We start from the raw sequence: 22,226 nt of genomic DNA, 5'->3' as shown, positions 1-22,226 counted from the left end.
AACATAGACTTGATGGGGTATTTGCATTCTAGCAATTCTATGTCAATGTCAATACATTACTGAACAGCCAACTGTAACTGGCTAGAGGCACTCCTTATGTTCTAACGTGAAAGGAATCCTAGAGGATGAGTCCTAATGGTAACGTGAAAGGAATCCTAGAGGATGAGTCCTAATGGTAATGGGAAAGGAATCCTAGAGGATGAGTCCTAATGGTAATAGGAAAGGAATCCTAGAGGATGAGTCCTAATGGTAATAGGAAAGGAATCCTAGAGGATGAGTCCTAATGGTAATGGGAAAGGAATCCTAGAGGATGAGGCCTAATGGTAATGGGAAAGGAATCCTAGAGGATGAGTCCTAATGGTAATAGGAAAGGAATCCTAGAGGATGAGTCCTAATGGTAATGGGAAAGGAATCCTAGAGGATGAGGCCTAATGGTAATGGGAAAGGAATCCTAGAGGATGAGTCCTAATGGTAATAGAAAAGGAATCCTAGAGGATGAAGCCTAATGGTAATGGGAAATTGTAAGGAAAAGAAAACTACTGATTCCATGCCAAGAACATCACTGCTCACATTCCTGCTGCTGCATCAGCCGTTTGGAGCTGAAATGCCATATCTCATGTCTAACTTACACCTTCCCTCCCTCTCTTTCTCTATTCCTGTCTTCTCCCCTCCCTCTCGTCCTCCCCTTCTCCCTTCTTCTTCTTCCCCTCCTCTAACTTACACCTTGCCTCCCTCTCTTTCTCTATTCCTGTCTTCTCCCCTCCCTCTCGCCCTCCCCTTCTCCCTTCTTCTTCTTCCCCTCCTCCCCTCCCTCTTTCCCTCTCTCCTCCAGACCCTCACTTTATCTCAGTCTACGAGGTGGGTCTCTTCACCTATTTCTTCCTGAGAGAGAACGCAGTTGAACACGACTGCGGTCGCACCGTGTTCTCCCGGGTCGCCCGGGTCTGTAAGAACGACGTGGGCGGTCGCTTCCTATTGGAGGACACTTGGACTACGTTCATGAAGGCGCGGTTGAACTGCTCGCGGTCAGGAGAGATCCCCTTCTACTATAACGAGCTGCAGAGCACCTTCTATCTGCCCGAACAGGACCTCATCTACGGTATCTTCACCACCAACGTGTGAGTGACACACGCGCACACACACACACCTACACACAGACGCACATACACACACACATAAAATGAACACACACATTGTCAGTCATACACACACAGGTACTTGTACATGTACAGAACCAGTCAGTAGTTTGGACACCTACTCATTCAAGGGTTTATCATTATTTTGACTATTTTCTACATTGCAAAGCTGTCATCAAGGCTACTTTGAAGAATCTTAAATAGAAAATATTTGTTTAACACTTTTTTGGTTACTACATGATTCCATATGTGTTATTTCATAGATTTGATGTCTTCACTATTGTTCTACAATGTAGAAAATAGTAAAAAATAAAGAAAAACCCTTGAATGAGTAGGTGTGTCCAAACTTTTTACTGGTACTGTATATATATATACATGTATAGATGCAGGCACACACACACACACACACACACACACACACACACACACACACACACACACACACACACACACACACACACACACACACACACACACACACACACAACAGACGCACAAGTTCACTTACACACAGCTTTATTCTCCATCTATCCAGTCCTACTTTGTTTTAGTCAATATATTTACACATTGCCCTAACGGCATCCTGTTGAAGGTTTTACAGATGCTAAGAAGCATATTACACATTTCAAGCTGTTTGGACAAATGCTGAGAGGAGGGAAGTGAAAATCACTTCTCAAGTCTTTTCTTCTCCCGTCTCTGTCTGTGTTGGTGGCCTTGGCTTAGTGACAGAGCAGAACCTTGTCTGGGAGAGACGCTTTAGTCCGCCAGGAAGAACGGTGTTGGAGGATGACCAGTTAAGAGCATTTCTGTGTGACTGTGAAACACTTCAATAGTTTTCAAACTCAAAGGCTTGTGGAAATCGATTGTGGGGAACCATTTGTGTTAGTTAACCCTGTCAGGTTGCTGTCTGTCTGTCAGTCAGTCTGACGGTCCTACTCTGTGCATAGCCCAAAGCATCATATCCTGTCCAGAAGCTCCTCCCTGCCAGTCTATAGTCCCATGTGCCTTATCATTGGTCTGTTCAGAACCCCTCTCTGCCAGTCTATAGTCCCATGTTCCTTCTCATTGGTCTGTTCAGAACCCCTCTCTGCCAGTCTATAGTCCCATGTGCCTTATCATTGGTCTGTTCAGAACCCCTCTCTGCCAGTCTATAGTCCCATGTGCCTTATCATTGGTCTGTTCAGAACCCCTCTCTGCCAGCCTATAGTCCCATGTGCCTTATCATTGTTCTGTTCAGAACCCCTCTCTGCCAGTCTATAGTCCCATGTTCCTTCTCCTTGGTCTGTTCAGAACCCCTCTCTGCCAGTCTATAGTCCCATGTTCCTTCTCATTGGTCTGTTCAGAACCCCTCTCTGCCAGTCTATAGTCCCATGTGCCTTATCATTGGTCTGTTCAGAACCCCTCTCTGCCAGTCTATAGTCCCATGTTCCTTCTCATTGGTCTGTTCAGAACCCCTCTCTGCCAGTCTATAGTCCCATGTGCCTTATCATTGGTCTGTTCAGAACCCCTCTCTGCCAGTCTATAGTCCCATGTTCCTTCTCATTGGTCTGTTCAGAACCCCTCTCTGCCAGTCTATAGTCCCATGTGCCTTATCATTGGTCTGTTCAGAACCCCTCTCTGCCAGTCTATAGTCCCATGTTCCTTCTCATTGGTCTGTTCAGAACCCCTCTCTGCCAGTCTATAGTCCCATGTGCCTTATCATTGGTCTGTTCAGAACCCCTCTCTGCCAGTCTATAGTCCCATGTGCCTTATCATTGGTCTGTTCAGAACCCCTCTCTGCCAGCCTATAGTCCCATGTGCCTTATCATTGTTCTGTTCAGAACCCCTCTCTGCCAGTCTATAGTCCCATGTGCCTTATCATTGTTCTGTTCAGAACCCCTCTCTGCCAGTCTATAGTCCCATGTTCCTTCTCCTTGGTCTGTTCAGAACCCCTCTCTGCCAGTCTATAGTCCCATGTTCCTTCTCATTGGTCTGTTCAGAACCCCTCTCTGCCAGTCTATAGTCCCATGTGCCTTATCATTGGTCTGTTCAGAACCCCTCTGCCAGTCTATAGTCCCATGTTCCTTCTCATTGGTCTGTTCAGAACCCCTCTCTGCCAGTCTATAGTCCCATGTGCCTTATCATTGGTCTGTTCAGAACCCCTCTCTGCCAGTCTATAGTCCCATGTGCCTTATCATTGGTCTGTTCAGAACCCCTCTCTGCCAGCCTATAGTCCCATGTGCCTTATCATTGTTCTGTTCAGAACCCCTCTCTGCCAGTCTATAGTCCCATGTGCCTTATCATTGTTCTGTTCAGAACCCCTCTCTGCCAGTCTATAGTCCCATGTTCCTTCTCCTTGGTCTGTTCAGAACCCCTCTCTGCCAGCCTATAGTCCCATGTTCCTTCTCCTTGGTCTGTTCAGAACCCCTCTCTGCCAGTCTATAGTCCCATGTTCCTTCTCCTTGGTCTGTTCAGAACCCCTCTCTGCCAGTCTATAGTCCCATGTGCCTTATCATTGGTCTGTTCAGAACCCCTCTCTGCCAGTCTATAGTCCCATGTTCCTTCTCCTTGGTCTGTTCAGAACCCCTCTCTAATAGACTCAGTGCCAGTAGTTGTAACACACTATATTAGTGTGGTAGGCTTCTAACCCATCTACCTCTCCTCCTAGAGACATGATGTAAACCTACACACTGCAGTACAGTCAGCCACAGTACAGTCAGCTACAGCCAGCTACTGTACAGTCAGCCTCAGTACAGTCTGATACAATACAGTCAGCTACAGTACAGTCAGATACAGTACAGTCAGCTACGGTACAGTCTGATACAGGACTGTCTGATACAGTATAGTCAGCTACAGTACAGTCAGCTACAGTACAGTCAGATACAGTACAGTCAGCTACGGTACAGTCTGATACAGGACTGTCTGATACAGTATAGTCAGCTACAGCCAGCTACAGTACAGTCAGCTACAGCCAGCTATAGTACAGTCAGATACAGTACAGTCTGCTACAGTACAGTCAGATACAGTACAGTCAGCTACAGCCAGCTATAGTACAGTCAGCTACAGTACAGTCAGCTACAGCCAGCCACAGTACAGTCAGCTACAGTACAGTCTGATACAGTACAGTCTGCTACAGTACAGTCAGATACAGTACATTCAGCTACAGTACAGTCAGCTACAGTACAGTCAGATCAGTACAGTCTGCTACAGTACAGTCAGCTACAGTACAGTCTGCTACAGTACAGTCTGCTACAGTACAGTCAGCTACAGTACAGTCTGACACAGTACAGTCAGCTACAGTACAGTCTGACACAGTGCAGTCAGCTACAGTACAGTCAGATACAGTACATTCAGATACAGTACAGTCAGATACAGTACAGTCTGCTACAGTACAGTCAGCTACAGTACAGTCTGACACAGTACAGTCTGCTACAGTACAGTCTGCTACAGTACAGTCTGACACAGTACAGTCTGCTACAGTACAGTCTGCTACAGTACAGTCAGCTACAGTACAGTCTGACACAGTGCAGTCAGCTACAGTACAGTCAGATACAGTACAGTCAGATACAGTACAGTCAGATAGAGTACATGCAGATACAGTACAGTCAGCTACAGTACAGTCAGATAGAGTACATGCAGATACAGTACAGTCTGCTACAGTACAGTCAGATACAGTACATTCAGCTACAGTACAGTCAGATACAGTACATTCAGCTACAGTACAGTCAGATACAGTACAGTCTGCTACAGTACAGTCAGATACAGTACAGTCTGCTACAGTACAGTCTGCTACAGTACAGTCTGCTACAGTACAGCCTGCTACAGTACAGTCAGATAGAGTACATGCAGATACAGTACAGTCTGCTACAGTACAGTCTGCTACAGTACAGTCAGATACAGTACAGCCTGCTACAGTACAGTCAGATAGAGTACATGCAGATACAGTACAGTCTGCTACATTACAGTCTGCTACAGTACAGTCTGCTACAGTACAGTCTGCTACAGTACAGTCAGATACAGTACAGTCTGCTACAGTACAGTCAGATACAGTACAGTCTGCTACAGTACAGTCAGATACAGTACAGTCTGCTACAGTACAGTCAGATACAGTACAGTCTGCTACAGTACAGTCTGCTACAGTACAGTCTGCTACAGTACAGTCTGATACAGTACAGTCTGCTACAGTACAGTCTGCTACAGTACAGTCAGATACAGTACAGTCAGATAGAGTATATGCAGATACAGTACAGTCTGCTACAGTACAGTCTGCTACAGTACAGTCTGCTACAGTACAGTCTGCTACAGTACAGTCAGATACAGTACAGTCAGATAGAGTACATGCAGATACAGTACAGTCTGCTACAGTACAGTCAGATACAGTACAGTCAGATAGAGTACACACAGATACAGTACAGTCTGCTACAGTACAGTCTGCTACAGTACAGTCTGATACAGTACAGTCAGATAGAGTACATGCAGATACAGTACAGCCTGCTACAGTACAGTCAGATACAGTACAGTCTGCTACAGTACAGTCAGATACAGTACAGTCTGCTACAGTACAGTCAGATACAGTACAGTCTGCTACAGTACAGTCTGCTACAGTACAGTCTGCTACAGTACAGTCTGATACAGTACAGTCAGATAGAGTACATGCAGATACAGTACAGTCAGATACAGTACAGTCAGATACAGTACAGTCAGATACAGTACAGTCTGCTACAGTACAGTCAGATACAGTACAGTCAGAGTACAGTCTGCTACAGTACAGTCTGCTACAGTACAGTCAGATACAGTACATTCAGCTACAGTCTGCTACAGTACAGTCTGCTACAGTACAGTCAGATACAGTACAGTCTGCTACAGTACAGTCTGCTACAGTACAGTCTGCTACAGTACAGTCTGCTACAGTACAGTCAGATACAGTACAGTCGGATAGAGTACATGCAGATACAGTACAGTCTGCTACAGTACAGTCAGATACAGTACAGTCTGCTACAGTACAGTCAGATACAGTACAGTCTGCTACAGTACAGTCTGCTACAGTACAGTCAGATACAGTACAGTCTGCTACAGTACAGTCTGCTACAGTACAGCCTGCTACAGTACAGTCTGCTACAGTACAGTCAGATAGAGTACATGCAGATACAGTACAGTCTGCTACAGTACAGTCAGATACAGTACAGTCTGCTACAGTACAGTCAGAGAGTACAGCCTGCTACAGTACAGTCAGATACAGTACAGTCTGCTACAGTACAGTCAGATACAGTACAGTCTGCTACAGTACAGTCTGCTACAGTACAGTCAGATAGAGTACAGTCTGCTACAGTACAGTCTGCTACAGTACAGTCTGCTACAGAACAGTCTGCTACAGTACAGTCAGATACAGTACAGTCTGCTACAGTACAGTCAGATAGAGTACATGCAGATACAGTACAGTCTGCTACAGTACAGTCAGCTACAGTACAGTCTGCTACAGTACAGTCAGATAGAGTACAGTCAGATACAGTACAGTCAGATCAGTACAGTCTGCTACAGTACAGTCAGCTACAGTACAGTCTGCTACAGTACAGTCAGATAGAGTACAGTCAGATACAGTACAGTCAGATACAGTACAGTCAGATATAGTACAGTCTGCTACAGTACAGTCAGATACAGTACAGTCTGCTACAGTACAGTCTGCTACAGTACAGTCTGATACAGTACAGTCAGATAGAGTACATGCAGATACAGTACAGTCTGCTACAGTACAGTCAGATACAGTACAGTCAGATACAGTACAGTCTGCTACAGTACAGTCAGATACAGTACAGTCAGAGTACAGTCTGCTACAGTACAGTCTGCTACAGTACAGTCAGATACAGTACATTCAGCTACAGTACAGTCAGAGTACAGTCTGCTACAGTACAGTCTGCTACAGTACAGTCAGATACAGTACAGTCTGCTACAGTACAGTCTGCTACAGTACAGTCTGCTACAGTACAGTCTGCTACAGTACAGTCAGATACAGTTCAGTCGGATAGAGTACATGCAGATACAGTACAGTCTGCTACAGTACAGTCAGATACAGTACAGTCTGCTACAGTACAGTCAGATACAGTACAGTCTGCTACAGTACAGTCTGCTACAGTACAGTCAGATACAGTACAGTCTGCTACAGTACAGTCTGCTACAGTACAGCCTGCTACAGTACAGTCTGCTACAGTACAGTCAGATAGAGTACATGCAGATACAGTACAGTCTGCTACAGTACAGTCAGATACAGTACAGTCTGCTACAGTACAGTCAGATAGAGTACAGCCTGCTACAGTACAGTCAGATACAGTACAGTCTGCTACAGTACAGTCAGATACAGTACAGTCTGCTACAGTACAGTCTGCTACAGTACAGTCAGATAGAGTACAGTCTGCTACAGTACAGTCTGCTACAGTACAGTCTGCTACAGAACAGTCTGCTACAGTACAGTCAGATACAGTACAGTCTGCTACAGTACAGTCAGATAGAGTACATGCAGATACAGTACAGTCTGCTACAGTACAGTCAGCTACAGTACAGTCTGCTACAGTACAGTCAGATAGAGTACAGTCAGATACAGTACAGTCAGATCAGTACAGTCTGCTACAGTACAGTCAGCTACAGTACAGTCTGCTACAGTACAGTCAGATAGAGTACAGTCAGATACAGTACAGTCAGATACAGTACAGTCAGATACAGTACAGTCAGATACAGTACAGCCTGCTACAGTACAGTCAGATAGAGTACATGCAGATACAGTACAGTCTGCTACAGTACAGTCAGATACAGTACAGTCTGCTACAGTACAGTCAGCTACAGTACAGTCAGATACAGTACAGTTTGATACAGTACAGTCTGATACAGTACAGTCTGATTCAGTACAGTACCCCAATGGTTCCTTTCATACCTGTACTAATGGTCCTATTGAGAGAGAGCGGTAGCATCAATTTGGGCCCATATTACTGGCACAAGCACTCTTCTGTCTGAGGTCCATTTTGGACTCACCCAGGGCAGAGCTAAAAGGCTTGTAAACTCTGAGGTATTGAGAAAGACATCTTATCCCAGTCGCACAGACAAAAGACAGGCTGCAAGGCATTGAAACGATAGTGATCTCAGGTATCCTCCAGGGATAACAGGAACAACTCTGAAAGACCTTAGTGATGAAGACGTGGTGTGTCTGGTTCTTCTCCGATTCGGAGGGTTTTTACCATATAAATAGAATCTATAGAAAGGGCTTGGAACCTCTGACCCTGGCAATTTGACTGTTACACCGGTGCACTCGCAATGGCTGCCAGTCCACCCATTATGACATCATTGACTTGAATGTTCTGTAGATTCTATTACTATGAGTTTTGCCTTGTGTTTCGGTTGCAGTTCCTTTTCCTAGTCCTTTTCTACTTACCCTTTCCATCCTTTTACCAGTGAATACCTTTGTCTGTGTTGCAGCTGAGAGGTTTGAATGACTGTGAGGATTGTTTACGATGAGATGGGAGCACAGGTCTATAGGAAAGAAAGACATGTCTGTGCCAGCACTGGGAGATCATCAAAAATCATTATCCTGTCATTATCCTGTCATTATCCAATTATGTGCCATATTATACCTTATATTCATAGTGATAACTATTATAATTGATAGATAAATGTCTCTGTATACTGTAGACGTCATTAAGCTCTCTTTTGAACTAAGAACATAAGTAGGTCTTACGCATCAATTCAGTTCTTTATGAACAGTGGTTTCCTGTCTCAAATAGGCTGCTGTATTTTTCCTGCTGATGTCCGTACAAAAGGCTTTATAGATACATTTGGTGGATTGGATTGAAAAAAAGTGGACGGCGCTCAACCAACGCGAGTCGAGGTGCAACCAAAACATTTGATCCTCATTGAAAAGGAAAAGGCACAACGCTCGCTCACCGTTAAAAACCGTATCGATTGGTTCACTGCCATGGCCTCTGAGTCACGGTTTCCTGACGTCTTTATGTCCCTCTCTTCCTAACAGGAACAGCATCTCTGCGTCGGCTGTGTGTGCTTTCAACCTCAGCGCCATCACCCAGGCGTTCAACGGACCGTTCCGTTACCAGGAGAACCCTCGTACAAGCTGGCTCTCCACCCCCAACCCCATCCCCAACTTCCAGGTAGGGGACGATGCAAAGTCTACTGTCTGGTCTTCTACTAGATTCCTTCTTTCACTGTTTCCCAGCCCTCTACTCAGGGACCAAGATGTTTCACGTATGTCTGAACTAGCACACCTGATTCCACTAGTCGATGACTCAAATGAGCCTTTCATCACACCTAATTCCACTGGTCAATGACTCAAATGAGCCTTTCATCACACCTGATTCCACTAGTCGATGACTCAAATGAGCGTTTCATCACACCTGATTCCACTAGTCAATGACTCAAATGAGCGTTTCATCACACCTGATTCCACTGGTCAATGACTCAAATGAGCCTTTCATCACACCTGATTCCACTAGTCAATGACTCAAATGAGCGTTTCATCACACCTGATTCCACTGGTCAATGACTCAAATGAGCCTTTCATCAAGCTCCTAGGCTCCACCTTGTGATCTCTGGTTTATTGCAAAATAAATCAATATAATTTAGGAAACATTTTTGGGAAAAAACAAATCAAAAAGTTGTTCTTCCCCCTGTCTGCCCCCTCAGTGTGATACCCTGGAGGAGCGAGGTCCAGGGGAGAACCAGACGGAGCGCAGCCTGCAGGACGCCCAGCGTCTCTTCCTCATGTCTGACGTGGTGCAGCCCGTCTCCACCGACCCCCTCCTGTACCAGGACAACATCCGCTTCTCCAAGCTGGTGGTGGACATCGTGCAGGGCCGAGACACCCTCTACCACGTCATGTACATCGGCACTGGTGAGTGAACAGGAAGGGAGAGAGGGAGGGAGGGAGGGAGGGAGGGAGGGAGGGAGAGACAGGCAGGGAGGGAGGGAGGGAGGGAGGGAGGGAGGGAGGGAGGGAGGGAGGGAGGGAGGGAGGGAGGGAGGGAGGGAGGGAGGGAGGGAGGGAGGGAAATGGAAGCTAGATGTCTCATTTTGTCTGTTTGTCCAATAAGAATACGGCACCATCCTGAAGGCCCTCTCCACAACCAATAAGAGCATGCGGGGGTGTTACCTGGAAGAGATGAGGCTCCTCCCCGAGGGCGAAAGCGAGCCAATCAAGAGCCTTCAAATCCTCCACAGCGATAGGTCGTTGTTTGTGGGGCTTAGCGACAGGGTGCTGAAGATCCCACTGGAAAGATGCTCCAGCTACAAAACTGAACGGTAAGAAGACCACTCCCACACACCCTCTTCAATGCCCCACCACTTATACGGCTGCAGTTCAATCAAACCTGCCTTTGCAATGTTTACGAAGTGTCTTTGTTTATAAACTACTTCCTGTACACTTCTTGTTCTGGAAAGTGGATGTATCTATTGGTGAGGGCAAAGTCCAGAAGATAACAATAATATTGTATCAGTATTCTACCTGAAGCTAATCATCTTAGTGACAGTTAATTGGAAAGAAGCCAAATGTTCTGTCCTCCAGCCTAGCCGGGTCTGACTGATCCAGACAGGAAGTAGTCAAGTGCAGGAATGGTGGCATTATTACTGTTGTGACTACTGATATATGAGGTCTCCTACACCCCACAGCCCTCCGTAGCTTCCATAGGACCTCAGACACCCAATCATATCACACCTTACTGTACAGTATGAAGAATGGTGGTGTTATCACTGTAATGATATCACACCTTACTGTACAGTATGAAGAATGGTGGTGTTATCACTGTAATGATATCACACCTTACTGTACAGTATGAAGAATGGTGGTGTTATCACTATAATGATATCACACCTTACTGTACAGTATGAAGAATGGTGGTGTTATGACTATAATGATATCACACCTTACTGTACAGTATGAAGAATGGTGGTGTTATGACTATAATGACTACTGATATATAAGGTTTCTTACACTCCTGTAGCTTCCATAGGTTCCACATCCTGTCCACCTCTAACAGCCAATGCCATGACACCTCACCATACATACACAGTGTTATGACTACTGATATATGGGATTTAATACATATTAGCATATCATTATTTAATATGTACATTCATTTATAATATATGCCATTTAGCAGGTGCTTTTATTCATTCAGTATAAGCCGAACAGCATTTGCCAGTCATTCACTCATGAATAACACCATACTTAATCTGCCATGTCATTACCCCCTGTTTATACTGTACAGATGCAGTCAGATATATTGGCACCAATGCATGATATATTGGCACCAATGCATGATATATTGGCACCAATGCATGATATATTGGCACCCTTGCATGACTCACCTTTTCTTCTCAAATACGTTTTTTGGGGGGGGAGATTTTAACTGAAATTGAAAAAAAAATGATTGGCCTAGACTAAATTATTCAAAATTCTAATTAACTTGGTTGGAGGCAAAGATTCTCATTTACTGTGTAATTTATCTCACCTGTGGTAAGTTGCAGGTGCCTGCAGGGTAAAAATAGCAATTGAACAAGTTTTGAAAAGAAAAAAACAGCTCATTCTACTCAGTTGCACTCCTTTTGTAAAGTGCAATGTGTCAACATTTGGCCACATCTGTAAGTAACCAATCCAGCTGAGGCTTCCTGTAATTACATTTGACCTCTCCCGTTGGATGAACCCCTGCTAGCTCCTTGTGAACACTGCCCTCTGCCTCTCCCGGTGCTAGTGGGGAAAAAACTAATTTCCTCTGGTTCTGGCTGCAGACTGGAGCCAGTACAATGGCAGTCTGGGATAGTGTTGCAGTGCCAGCAGAGGTTTTCTGTGCGATCCATCACTCTCATCTGTCAGAGGGGAGGAGGGAGGAGGGGAACAGGAAATACATACAGTCAGAGAAAAATAGAGAGGGAGAGAGGGTTGTCGTTGTGGGAAAGATAGTGAACTGACCACCTCCCTAACTGACTGGACATAGATGGATGTTAATGTGAAAGGCATCCCATTACTACAATAGATTAAGTAGTTGTCATGGTGATTGCATGTGTCCTACCCCTAGCTTTTACCACATATTTTACATATCATCCTGTGTATTAACTGTGTAATAACCATCGGCATACCACCCTGTATCCCATGTCTCTGAAGCTAAGATCCCAGTGCCCCAGGGCAGTGATTGGGGACATTGCCATGTGTAGGGTGACGTTTTTCAGATGGGATGTTAAACGGGTGTCCTGATTCTTTGTAGTCATTAAAGATCCCATGGCACTTATCATAAGAGTTGGGTTGTTAACCCCGGTGTCCTGGCTAAAATATACAATCTGGCCCTCATGGCCACCTAATCATCCCCTTAGCCACTCCCTTCCAACCCCATGTCAGGAACCACCTTGCCTAGCCACTCCCTTCCAACCCCATGTCAGGAATCACCTAGCCACTCCCTTCCAACCCCATGTCAGGAACCACCTAGCCTAGCCACTCCCTTCCAACCCCATGTCAGGAACTACCTAGCCTAGCCACTCCCTTCCAACCCCATGTCAGGAACTACCTAGCCTAGCCACTCCCTTCCAACCCCATGTCAGGAATCACCTAGCCTAGCCACTCCCTTCCAACCCCATGTCAGGAACTACCTAGCCTAGCCACTCCCTTCCAACCCCATGTCAGGAACTACCTAGCCTAGCCACTCCCTTCCAACCCCATGTCAGGAATTACCTAGCCTAGCCACTCCCTTCCAACCCCATGTCAGGAACTACCTAGCCTAGCCACTCCCTTCCAACCCCATGTCAGGAACTACCTAGCCTAGCCACTCCCTTCCAACCCCATGTCAGGAACTACCTAGCCTAGCCACTCCCTTCCAACCCCATGTCAGGAACTACCTAGCCTAGCCACTCCCTTCCAACCCCATGTCAGGAACTACCTAGCCTAGCCACTCACAACCCCATAAACCCCAGTGTGCCCCCAGGTTACGTTTTCTCTCATTATACTCTGTGCTCTACAGACCAGGGTTACCGATTGCGTGTGGAGACATTTTGGCTCTACAGACCAGGGTTACGGACTGCGTGTGGAGACATTTTGGCTCTACAGACCAGGGTTACCGACTGCGTGTGGAGACATTTAGGCTCTACAGACCAGGGTTATGGACTGTGTGTGGAGACATTTTGGCTCTACAGACCAGGGTTACGGACTGCGTGTGGAGACATTTTGGCTCTACAGACCAGGGTTATGGACTGTGTGTGGAGACATTTAGGCTCTACAGACCAGCGTTTGACTTGCAGCCAGCCACACAGGGAAATATTGTATTACATGCATAATGGAGGAGAGCCCTCTCTTACTAGCAGCTTGCTTAGTGTAGTAGCTATAATCCTATCATCTATGGTAGTTATTGGCCAAGTGGGTTTAGCTAGTGTGTTAGCCTCTTAATATCTCAAAGAGCTCCTTGGTTATCTTCTCCATAGCAGAACTGTGAGGAGAGTAGAATGGGGAAGCGGTTAACTGTGAGGAGAGTAGAATGAGGAAGTGGTTAACTGTGAGGAGAGTAGAATGAGGAAGTGGTTAACTGTGAGGAGAGTAGAATGAGGAAGTGGTTAACTGTGAGGAGAGTAGAATGAGGAAGTGGTTAACTGTGAGGAGAGTAGAATGAGGAAGTGGTTAACTGTGAGGAGAGTAGAATGAGGAAGGGGTTAACTGTGAGGAGAGTAGAATGAGGAAGGGGTTAACTGTGAGGAGAGTAGAATTAGGAAGTGGTTAACTGGGGTGAAGCGTGATGGAGGCAGGGTTTGAGGGGAAAGAGGTAGAGGCTGGGATTGGTGGGAAAAGGGGTAGAGGTTGGGGTTGGGGGGAAAGAGATAGAGGCTGGGATTGGTGGGAAAAGGGCTGGAGGCTTGAGTTGGAGGGAAAGAGGTAGAGGCTGGGATTGGTGGGAAAAGCGATAGAGGCTGGGGTTGGGGTTGGGGGAAAGAGGTAGAGGCTGGGATTGGTGGGAAAGGGGTAGAGGCTGGGGTTGGGGGGAAAAGGGGTAGAGGCTGGGGTTGGTGGGAAAGGGGTAGAGGCTGGGGTTGGGGGGAAAGAGGTAGAGGCTGGGATTGGTGGGAATAGGGGTAGAGGCTGGGGGGAAGAGGAGTAGAGGCTGGGGTTGGTGGGAAAAGGGGTAGAGGCTGGGGTTGGGGGGAAGAGGAGCCCGGGGTTGGGGGGAAGAGGAGTGGGGGTTGGGGGGGTGGAGTGGAGTGGAGGCTGGCATTGGGGGGAAGAGGACTAGAGGCTGGGGTTGGGTGGGAAGTTTTCTACAATAATGTAGGGGCTTTATTGGGGTTTTCCTCCCAGGATAAATACACAAACACAACCGCACACACACACACACACACACACACACACACACACACACACACACACACACACACACACACATAATAATTTGTGTAACACACACACACCCTATGACCATACCCCTGCCCCCTTCCCATCCCTCTTAGACAACCATTATTTACTGTAGTCTGTAGCCGCCAGCCCGTCAGCAGGGTGATCAACACAGTGGTTGTTAGGTTGTTAGTCTCTCTCCCGCTACCTGCTAAACTGATATTACTGCTGATTATCAGGAACTGATCTGTCAACTGTTTATTGCAGGGGAGTGTTTTGTTGGTCGCGCTCCCTATACAGAATACCAATAAGTCCTAGATAGGCTGGTGTTAGTGCAGTTATATTCCATTCATCAGATTGTAGATGGCTTACTAGACTTTACCGTGAAACGCTTCCACAATGTCGACACACTATCTCTTCCGTTCCATAATGTAAGGCAGACAGACAGTCCATTGGATGGCTTTATCTAGGGAAATACTGAGATATTGATTACTGGTGATTGATAGATGTACATATTGATTACTGGTGATTGATAGATGTACATATTGATTACTGGTGATTGATAGATGGAGATGTTGATTACTGGTGATTGATAGATGTACATATTGATTACTGGTGATTGATAGATGGAGATGTTGATTACTGGAGGTATATGGTGATATTTATTACTGGTGCAGCTTGGGAGTGGCTTTCTTTATACTATCCCCTCTCCTGTCACATCATCTCTTTCTCCCTCCTTTCCTTTCCTCTCCTCTCACCTTCCTTCTCTCCATCCCTCTCTTGTGTACCCCCAGAGTGAGACCTTGTCTGGTAGACTGGGGGCTGTCGTGTGATAAACTGTTTCCAGAGTGGGGTCACAGTGAGACCTTGTCTGGTAGACTGGGGGCTGTCGTGTGATAAACTGTTTCCAGAGTGGGGTCACAGTGAGACCTTGTCTGGTAGACTGGGGGCTGTCGTGTGATAAACTGTTTCCAGAGTGGGGTCACAGTGAGACCTTGTCTGGTAGACTGGGGGCTGTCGTGTGATAAACTGTTTCCAGAGTGGGGTCACAGTGAGACCTTGTCTGGTAGACTGGGGGCTGTCGTGTGATAAACTGTTTCCAGAGTGGGGTCACAGTGAGACCTTGTCTGGTAGGCTGGGGGCTGTCGTGTGATAAACTGTTTCCAGAGTGGGGTCACAGTGAGACCTTGTCTGGTAGACTGGGGGCTGTCGTGTGATAAACTGTTTCCAGAGTGGGGTCACAGTGAGAGCTTGTCTGGTAGACTGGGGGCTGTCGTGTGATAAACTGTTTCCAGAGTGGGGTCACAGGGAGACCTTGTCTGGTAGGCTGGGGGCTGTCGTGTGATAAACTATTTCCAGAGTGGGGTCACAGTGAGACCTTGTCTGGTAGGCTGGGGGCTGTCGTGTGATAAACTGTTTCAGAGTGGGGTCACAGTGAGACCTTGTCTGGTAGACTGGGGGCTGTTGTGTGATAAATTGTTTCCAGAGTGGGGTCACAGTGAGACCTTGTCTGGTAGACTGGGGGCTGTCGTGTGATAAACTGTTTCCAGAGTGGGGTCACAGGGAGACCTTGTCTGGTAGGCTGGGGGCTGTCGTGTGATAAACTGTTTCCAGAGTGGGGTCACAGTGAGACCTTGTCTGGTAGACTGGGGGCTGTCGTGTGATAAACTGTTTCAGAGTGGGGTCACAGTGAGACCTTGTCTGGTAGACTGGGGGCTGTTGTGTGATAAATTGTTTCCAGAGTGGGGTCACAGTGAGACCTTGTCTGGTAGACTGGGGGCTGTCGTGTGATAAACTGTTTCAGAGTGGGGTCACAGTGAGACCTTGTCTGGTAGACTGGGGGCTGTCGTGTGATAAACTGTTTCAGAGTGGGGTCACAGTGAGACCTTGTCTGGTAGACTGGGGGCTGTCGTGTGATAAACTGTTTCCAGAGTGGGGTCACTCAGTGGGAGATGAGGCGAGGGTTTGAGGGACAGTTAGGGGGTCTGGGGGGACTTGTTAAACCCCCCCCCACACTGCTTAGCAATGTATTGTTGCTGTAGAGAGAGGCTCTCTGAACCTGGAGAAAAGAGTCTTCACTGGACTGGAAGCCCAAACTAACCCATCCCTGTTCTGACTCGGGTCTCACAGTGAAACGTTTATACTCCCAACCTCTCTCTCTCACACACACACACACACACACACACACACACACACACACACACACACACACACACCCTATGACCATATCCCTGCCCATCCCTCTTAGACAACCATTATTTACTGTAGTCTGTAGCCACCAGCCCGTCAGCAGGGTGATCAACACAGTGGTTGTTAGATAGTCTCTCCCCCGCTGCCTGCTAAACTGATATTACTGCTGATTATCAGGAACTGATCTGTCAACTGTTTATTGCAGGGGAGTGTTTTGTTGGTCGCGCTCCCTATACAGAATACCAATAAGTCCTAGGTAGGCTGGTGTTAGTGCAGTTATGTTCCATTCGTCAGATTGTAGATGGCTTAGTCCCAAATGGCACCCTATTCCCTATGTAGTGCACTACTTTTGACGAGGGCCCATTGGTAGTAGTGTAATATATAGGGAATAGGGTGGTATTTGGGACTGACCCGTTTGTCTTGCACAGATACAAGGGAACAGGAGATACAAAGACAGCAAATAATCAAACAATCTGTAAAAGGCTTTATAGAGCGTTCACAAAGTCTTCATAAGCACTACATAGGTCATAAGAAAAGTCATACTAGACTTTACCGTGAAACGCTTCCACAATGTTGACACACTATCTCTTCCGCTCCATAATTCAAGGCAGACACACACACACTGGCCTCTTGCTCTGTACATCAGCCTACTGAGTGCTCTGGGTCAACATGACCTGTTTTCTCTGCTCCATCTGGGCCTCATGGAGCCACATAAACAACCAGGAAGAGAAGGACCCCTCACAGAGTCCTGCATAAAGAGGCTGCCCTAACCTGTGCCTGTCACACAGGGTCCTATGGTAAAAAGGCTGTCCTCACCTGTGCCTGTCACACAGGGTCCTACGGTAAAGAGGCTACCCTGACCTGTGCCTGTCACACAGGGTCCTACGGTAGAGAAGCTGTCCTCACCTGTGCCTGTCACACAGGGTCCTACGGTTAAAAGGCTGTCCTCACCTGTGCCTGTCAGACAGGGTCCTACGGTAGAGAGGCTGTCCTCACCTGTGCCTGTCAGACAGGGTCCTACGGTAAAAAGGCTGTCCTCACCTGTGCCTGTCACACAGGGTCCTACGGTAAAAAGGCTGTCCTCACCTGTGCCTGTCACACAGGGTCCTACGGTAAAGAGGCTGTCCTCACCTGTGCCTGTCACACAGGATCCTACGGTAGAGAGGCTGTCCTCACCTGTGCCTGTCAGACAGAGTCTTATGGTAGAGAGGTTGCCCATTGACTTTGATAGACATCGCATCATTGTATCTGTCCCATTATGGCGTCTGTGAGAGCACTGGCAGCACCAATTGAAGCCATCTCCATTTTGAAGTAGTCCACGTTCTTCTTCTACTACTTCTATAAGTTGGTAAACACTAGAGTCCTGTACCAATTTCTATTTCTATGGGCTGCCCTGACCTGTGCCTTTTCACAAACACGTTGTCAAACAGCATTCCTAAGCTAGGGGGTTCCCTTCCCGGGGTCTCTGACAACTTCTTTTCATTAACAATCCTGGATTTAATGACTGAAATTAGCTTGTGTTTTTTCTGGAGCATACACACACTTAGCTGCAGTGAATCGTGCTGTATGGCACGGTGCCTTACTGTGGAGCATATGTCAGAGTATGTCCTTCTTGATGTGTCAACACCTCAACTAGCACCAGTCTGATACTGTATGGGTTCTATTGGGAGCTGTTTTCCTAGCTTTACGCTAACATGTTGTTGAGTGAGTTGAGGTGTGAGGTGTTTTTTCTAGTGCTGTCCCTCTCCACTGACTGCTGTCTTTGTGCCCTGGGGTCCTACAGGCACTGCCTGGACGCCCGAGACCCCTACTGTGGCTGGGACCGTAAGCAGAAGCGCTGCACCACCATCGAGGACAGTTCCAACATGAGCCAGTGGAGCCAGAATATCACTGAGTGCCCGGTAAGGGTCACACACACACCTCATATCATATGTAACACACACACACACACACCTCATATGTAACACACACACACCTCATATGTATCACACACACACACACACCTCATACTGTATGTAACACACACACCTCATATGTAACACACACACCTCATACTGTATGTAACACACACACACCTCATATGTAACACACACACCTCATATCATATGTAACACACACACCTCATATCATATGTAACATACACACACACCTCATATCTGTCACACACACACCTCATATATAACATACACACCTCATATCATATGTAACACACACACCTCATATCATATGTAACATACACACACACCTCATATCTATCACACACACACCTCATATATAACATACACACCTCATATCATATGTAACATACACACCTCATATGTAACACACACACACCTCATATGTATCAGACACACACACACCTCATATGTAACACACACACACATTTTGTTTTCATGAAATATCAGAACTTTTTAGAGTGTAAAAATGTTTGACCATTAAAAATCCTATTTTCCCTAACCCCTAAACCTAACCCTACTACCAACCTTAACCCCAAAAACCCCTAACCCTAACCTTATACCAAACCCTTAAACCTAAACCTAACCATAACACCAAAAGCCTGAATCTAACCTTTAAGCTTAAAATAGCATTCAGGTGAAATGTTAGTGTGTCCTGATAATGTTGGAAAACAAACACACACACACACACACACACACACACACACACACACACACACACACACACACACACACACACACACACACACACACACATTAATTTACTTTCCCCACACACCTTCCCCTCTCTCCTACCACCTTCCCCTCTCTCCTACCACCTTCCCCTCTCTCCTACCACCTTCCCCTCTATCCTACCACTTTCCCCTCTCTCCTACCACCTTCCCCTCTCTTCTACCACCTTCCCCTTTGTCCTACCACCTTCCCCTCTATCCTACCACTTTCCCCTCTCTCCTACCACCTTCCCCTCTCTCCTACCACCTTCCACTCTCTCCTACCACTTTCCCCTCTCTCCTACCCTTCCCCTTTGTCCTACCACTTTTCCCCATTAGCCACCATTCTGACCCAATCTCTGATTGGTCCCTTCTGATGCTGAACTCCTGCCCGCTCACAGGTAAGGAACCTGACCCAGGACGGTGGCTTCAGCCCCTGGGCGCCATGGCAACCCTGTAACCATGACGACAGGGAGGGAGCCAGCACCAGTTGCGCGTGTCGCTCACGCTCTTGTAACAGTCCAGTCCCTCAGTGTGGAGGCTCCAACTGCAAGGGCCCCACCATCCAGGTGGCCAACTGTTCCAGGTACTGTAGAGGAAGAAGACAAGGGATGCTAGTCTACTATTCATCATTCAGTACCAAACATCATAACGGTTACTGACTTCCCAAAAGTGGAATAGTCATGACCGTCAGCAGAGTCAGAGTATGTTTCCTGGAGCTTTTGGGGATTATCAAGTCCCTCATTTGAGCACCTGATTCACGTTTTTTGTTCCAGTTGGGCTGACGCGCGTTTGAGTCCGCTCTCATTCTATGTTTCCAGCATGTTAACAAACTGTCAGTATATTTGACAGAAGGTATTGTACATGTTGACCTTAAATGGATCTCTAGACAAAGACAAGTAGTAGCATGAGACTTCAGACCAGCAGCAGACAAGCACACGTAGACTCAGCAATGTTTGTTCTATTCTTGATGAGTTCTATTCTTCTGCTTTCAGAGTGTTTACATTAGACTTCCAACTACCAGACAGTGTTGACATGTTCTCAGAGGAAACTCAAGTAGTAGAATCAGACCAGCAGCAGAGTCCAACTACCAGACAGTGTTGACATTTCTCAGAGGAAACTCAAGTAGTAGAATCAGACCAGCAGCAGAGTCCAACTACCAGACAGTGTTGACATGTTCTCAGAGGAAACTCAAGTAGTAGAATCAGACCAGCAGCAGAGTCCAACTACCAGACAGTGTTGACATGTTCTCAGAGGAAACTCAAGTAGTAGAATCAGACCAGCAGCAGAGTCCAACTACCAGACAGTGTTGACATGTTCTCAGAGGAAACTCAAGTAGTAGATCAGACCAGCAGCAGAGTCCAACTACCAGACAGTGTTTACATGTTCTCAGAGGAAACTCAAGTAGTAGAATCAGACCAGCAGCAGCAGAGTCCAACTACCAGACAGTGTTGACATGTTCTCAGAGGAAACTCAAGTAGTAGATTCAGACCAGCAGCAGAGTCCAACTACCAGACAGTGTTGACATGTTCTCAGAGGAAACTCAAGTAGTAGAATCAGACCAGCAGCAGCAGAGTCCAACTACCAGACAGTGTTGACATGTTCTCAGAGGAAACTCAAGTAGTAGAATCAGACCAGCAGCAGAGTCCAACTACCAGACAGTGTTGACATTTCTCAGAGGAAACTCAAGTAGTAGAATCAGACCAGCAGCAGAGTCCAACTACCAGACAGTGTTGACATTTCTCAGAGGAAACTCAAGTAGTAGAATCAGACCAGCAGCAGAGTCCAACTACCAGACAGTGTTGACATGTTCTCAGAGGAAACTCAAGTAGTAGAATCAGACCAGCAGCAGAGTCCAACTACCAGACAGTGTTGACATGTTCTCAGAGGAAACTCAAGTAGTAGAATCAGACCAGCAGCAGAGTCCAACTACCAGACAGTGTTGACATGTTCTCAGAGGAAACTCAAGTAGTAGAATCAGACCAGCAGCAGAGTCCAACTACCAGACAGTGTTGACATGTTCTCAGAGGAAACTCAAGTAGTAGAATCAGACCAGCAGCAGAGTCCAACTACCAGACAGTGTTGACATGTTCTCAGAGGAAACTCAAGTAGTAGAATCAGACCAGCAGCAGCAGCAGAGTCCAACTACCAGACAGTGTTGACATGTTCTCAGAGGAAACTCAAGTAGTAGAATCAGACCAGCAGCAGCAGAGTCCAACTACCAGACAGTGTTGACATGTTCTCAGAGGAAACTCAAGTAGTAGAATCAGACCACCAGCAGCAGAGTCCAACTACCAGACAGTGTTGACATGTTCTCAGAGGAAACTCAAGTAGTAGAATCAGACCAGCAGCAGAGTCCAACTACCAGACAGTGTTGACATGTTCTCAGAGGAAACTCAAGTAGTAGAATCAGACCAGCAGCAGCAGCAGAGTCCAACTACCAGACAGTGTTGACATGTTCTCAGAGGAAACTCAAGTAGTAGAATCAGACCAGCAGCAGCAGCAGAGTCCAACTACCAGACAGTGTTGACATGTTCTCAGAGGAAACTCAAGTAGTAGAATCAGACCAGCAGCAGCAGAGTCCAACTACCAGACAGTGTTGACATGTTCTCAGAGGAAACTCAAGTAGTAGAATCAGACCAGCAGCAGAGTCCAACTACCAGACAGTGTTGACATGTTCTCAGAGGAAACTCAAGGACTCCCTTGCCCTCTATTATTTGAGGTTTCCCTCATTAGGCAAAAGAGATTGGATTTATCTAGAGAGTGAGTTGAAAACCCAAGGACTGCCACCTCTCAGTATAGCACGTCTATGTGTGTGTGTGTGTGTGTGTGTGTGTGTGTGTGTGTGTGTGTGTGTGTGTGTGTGTGTGTGTGTGGCTTTACTATCCTTGTGGGGACCAGA

General features: G+C 46.7%; 1 protein-coding gene across 2 annotated transcripts in view; it reads left to right on the top strand.

Moving 5' to 3' along the window:
* The window catches only part of LOC110496916 (semaphorin-5B-like), a 101,793-nt gene that overhangs the window by 57,381 nt on the left and 22,186 nt on the right, over positions 1–22,226 (top strand). For both annotated transcript variants that reach the window (XM_036951746.1, XM_036951745.1), the window contains exons 8-13: positions 833–1,118; positions 9,127–9,262; positions 9,795–10,002; positions 10,202–10,409; positions 18,443–18,560; positions 19,726–19,910. In XM_036951746.1, the coding sequence (XP_036807641.1) occupies positions 833–1,118; positions 9,127–9,262; positions 9,795–10,002; positions 10,202–10,409; positions 18,443–18,560; positions 19,726–19,910 (1,141 nt within the window). The remainder of the gene's footprint in view (positions 1–832; positions 1,119–9,126; positions 9,263–9,794; positions 10,003–10,201; positions 10,410–18,442; positions 18,561–19,725; positions 19,911–22,226) is intronic.

The sequence above is a fragment of the Oncorhynchus mykiss genome, chromosome 18 (genome assembly GCF_013265735.2).
Source record: "Oncorhynchus mykiss isolate Arlee chromosome 18, USDA_OmykA_1.1, whole genome shotgun sequence".
NCBI classification, from domain to species: domain Eukaryota; kingdom Metazoa; phylum Chordata; class Actinopteri; order Salmoniformes; family Salmonidae; genus Oncorhynchus; species Oncorhynchus mykiss.
The sequence above is the reverse complement of the archived record's forward strand: the minus strand, read 5'-3'. Positions and strand labels throughout refer to the sequence as shown.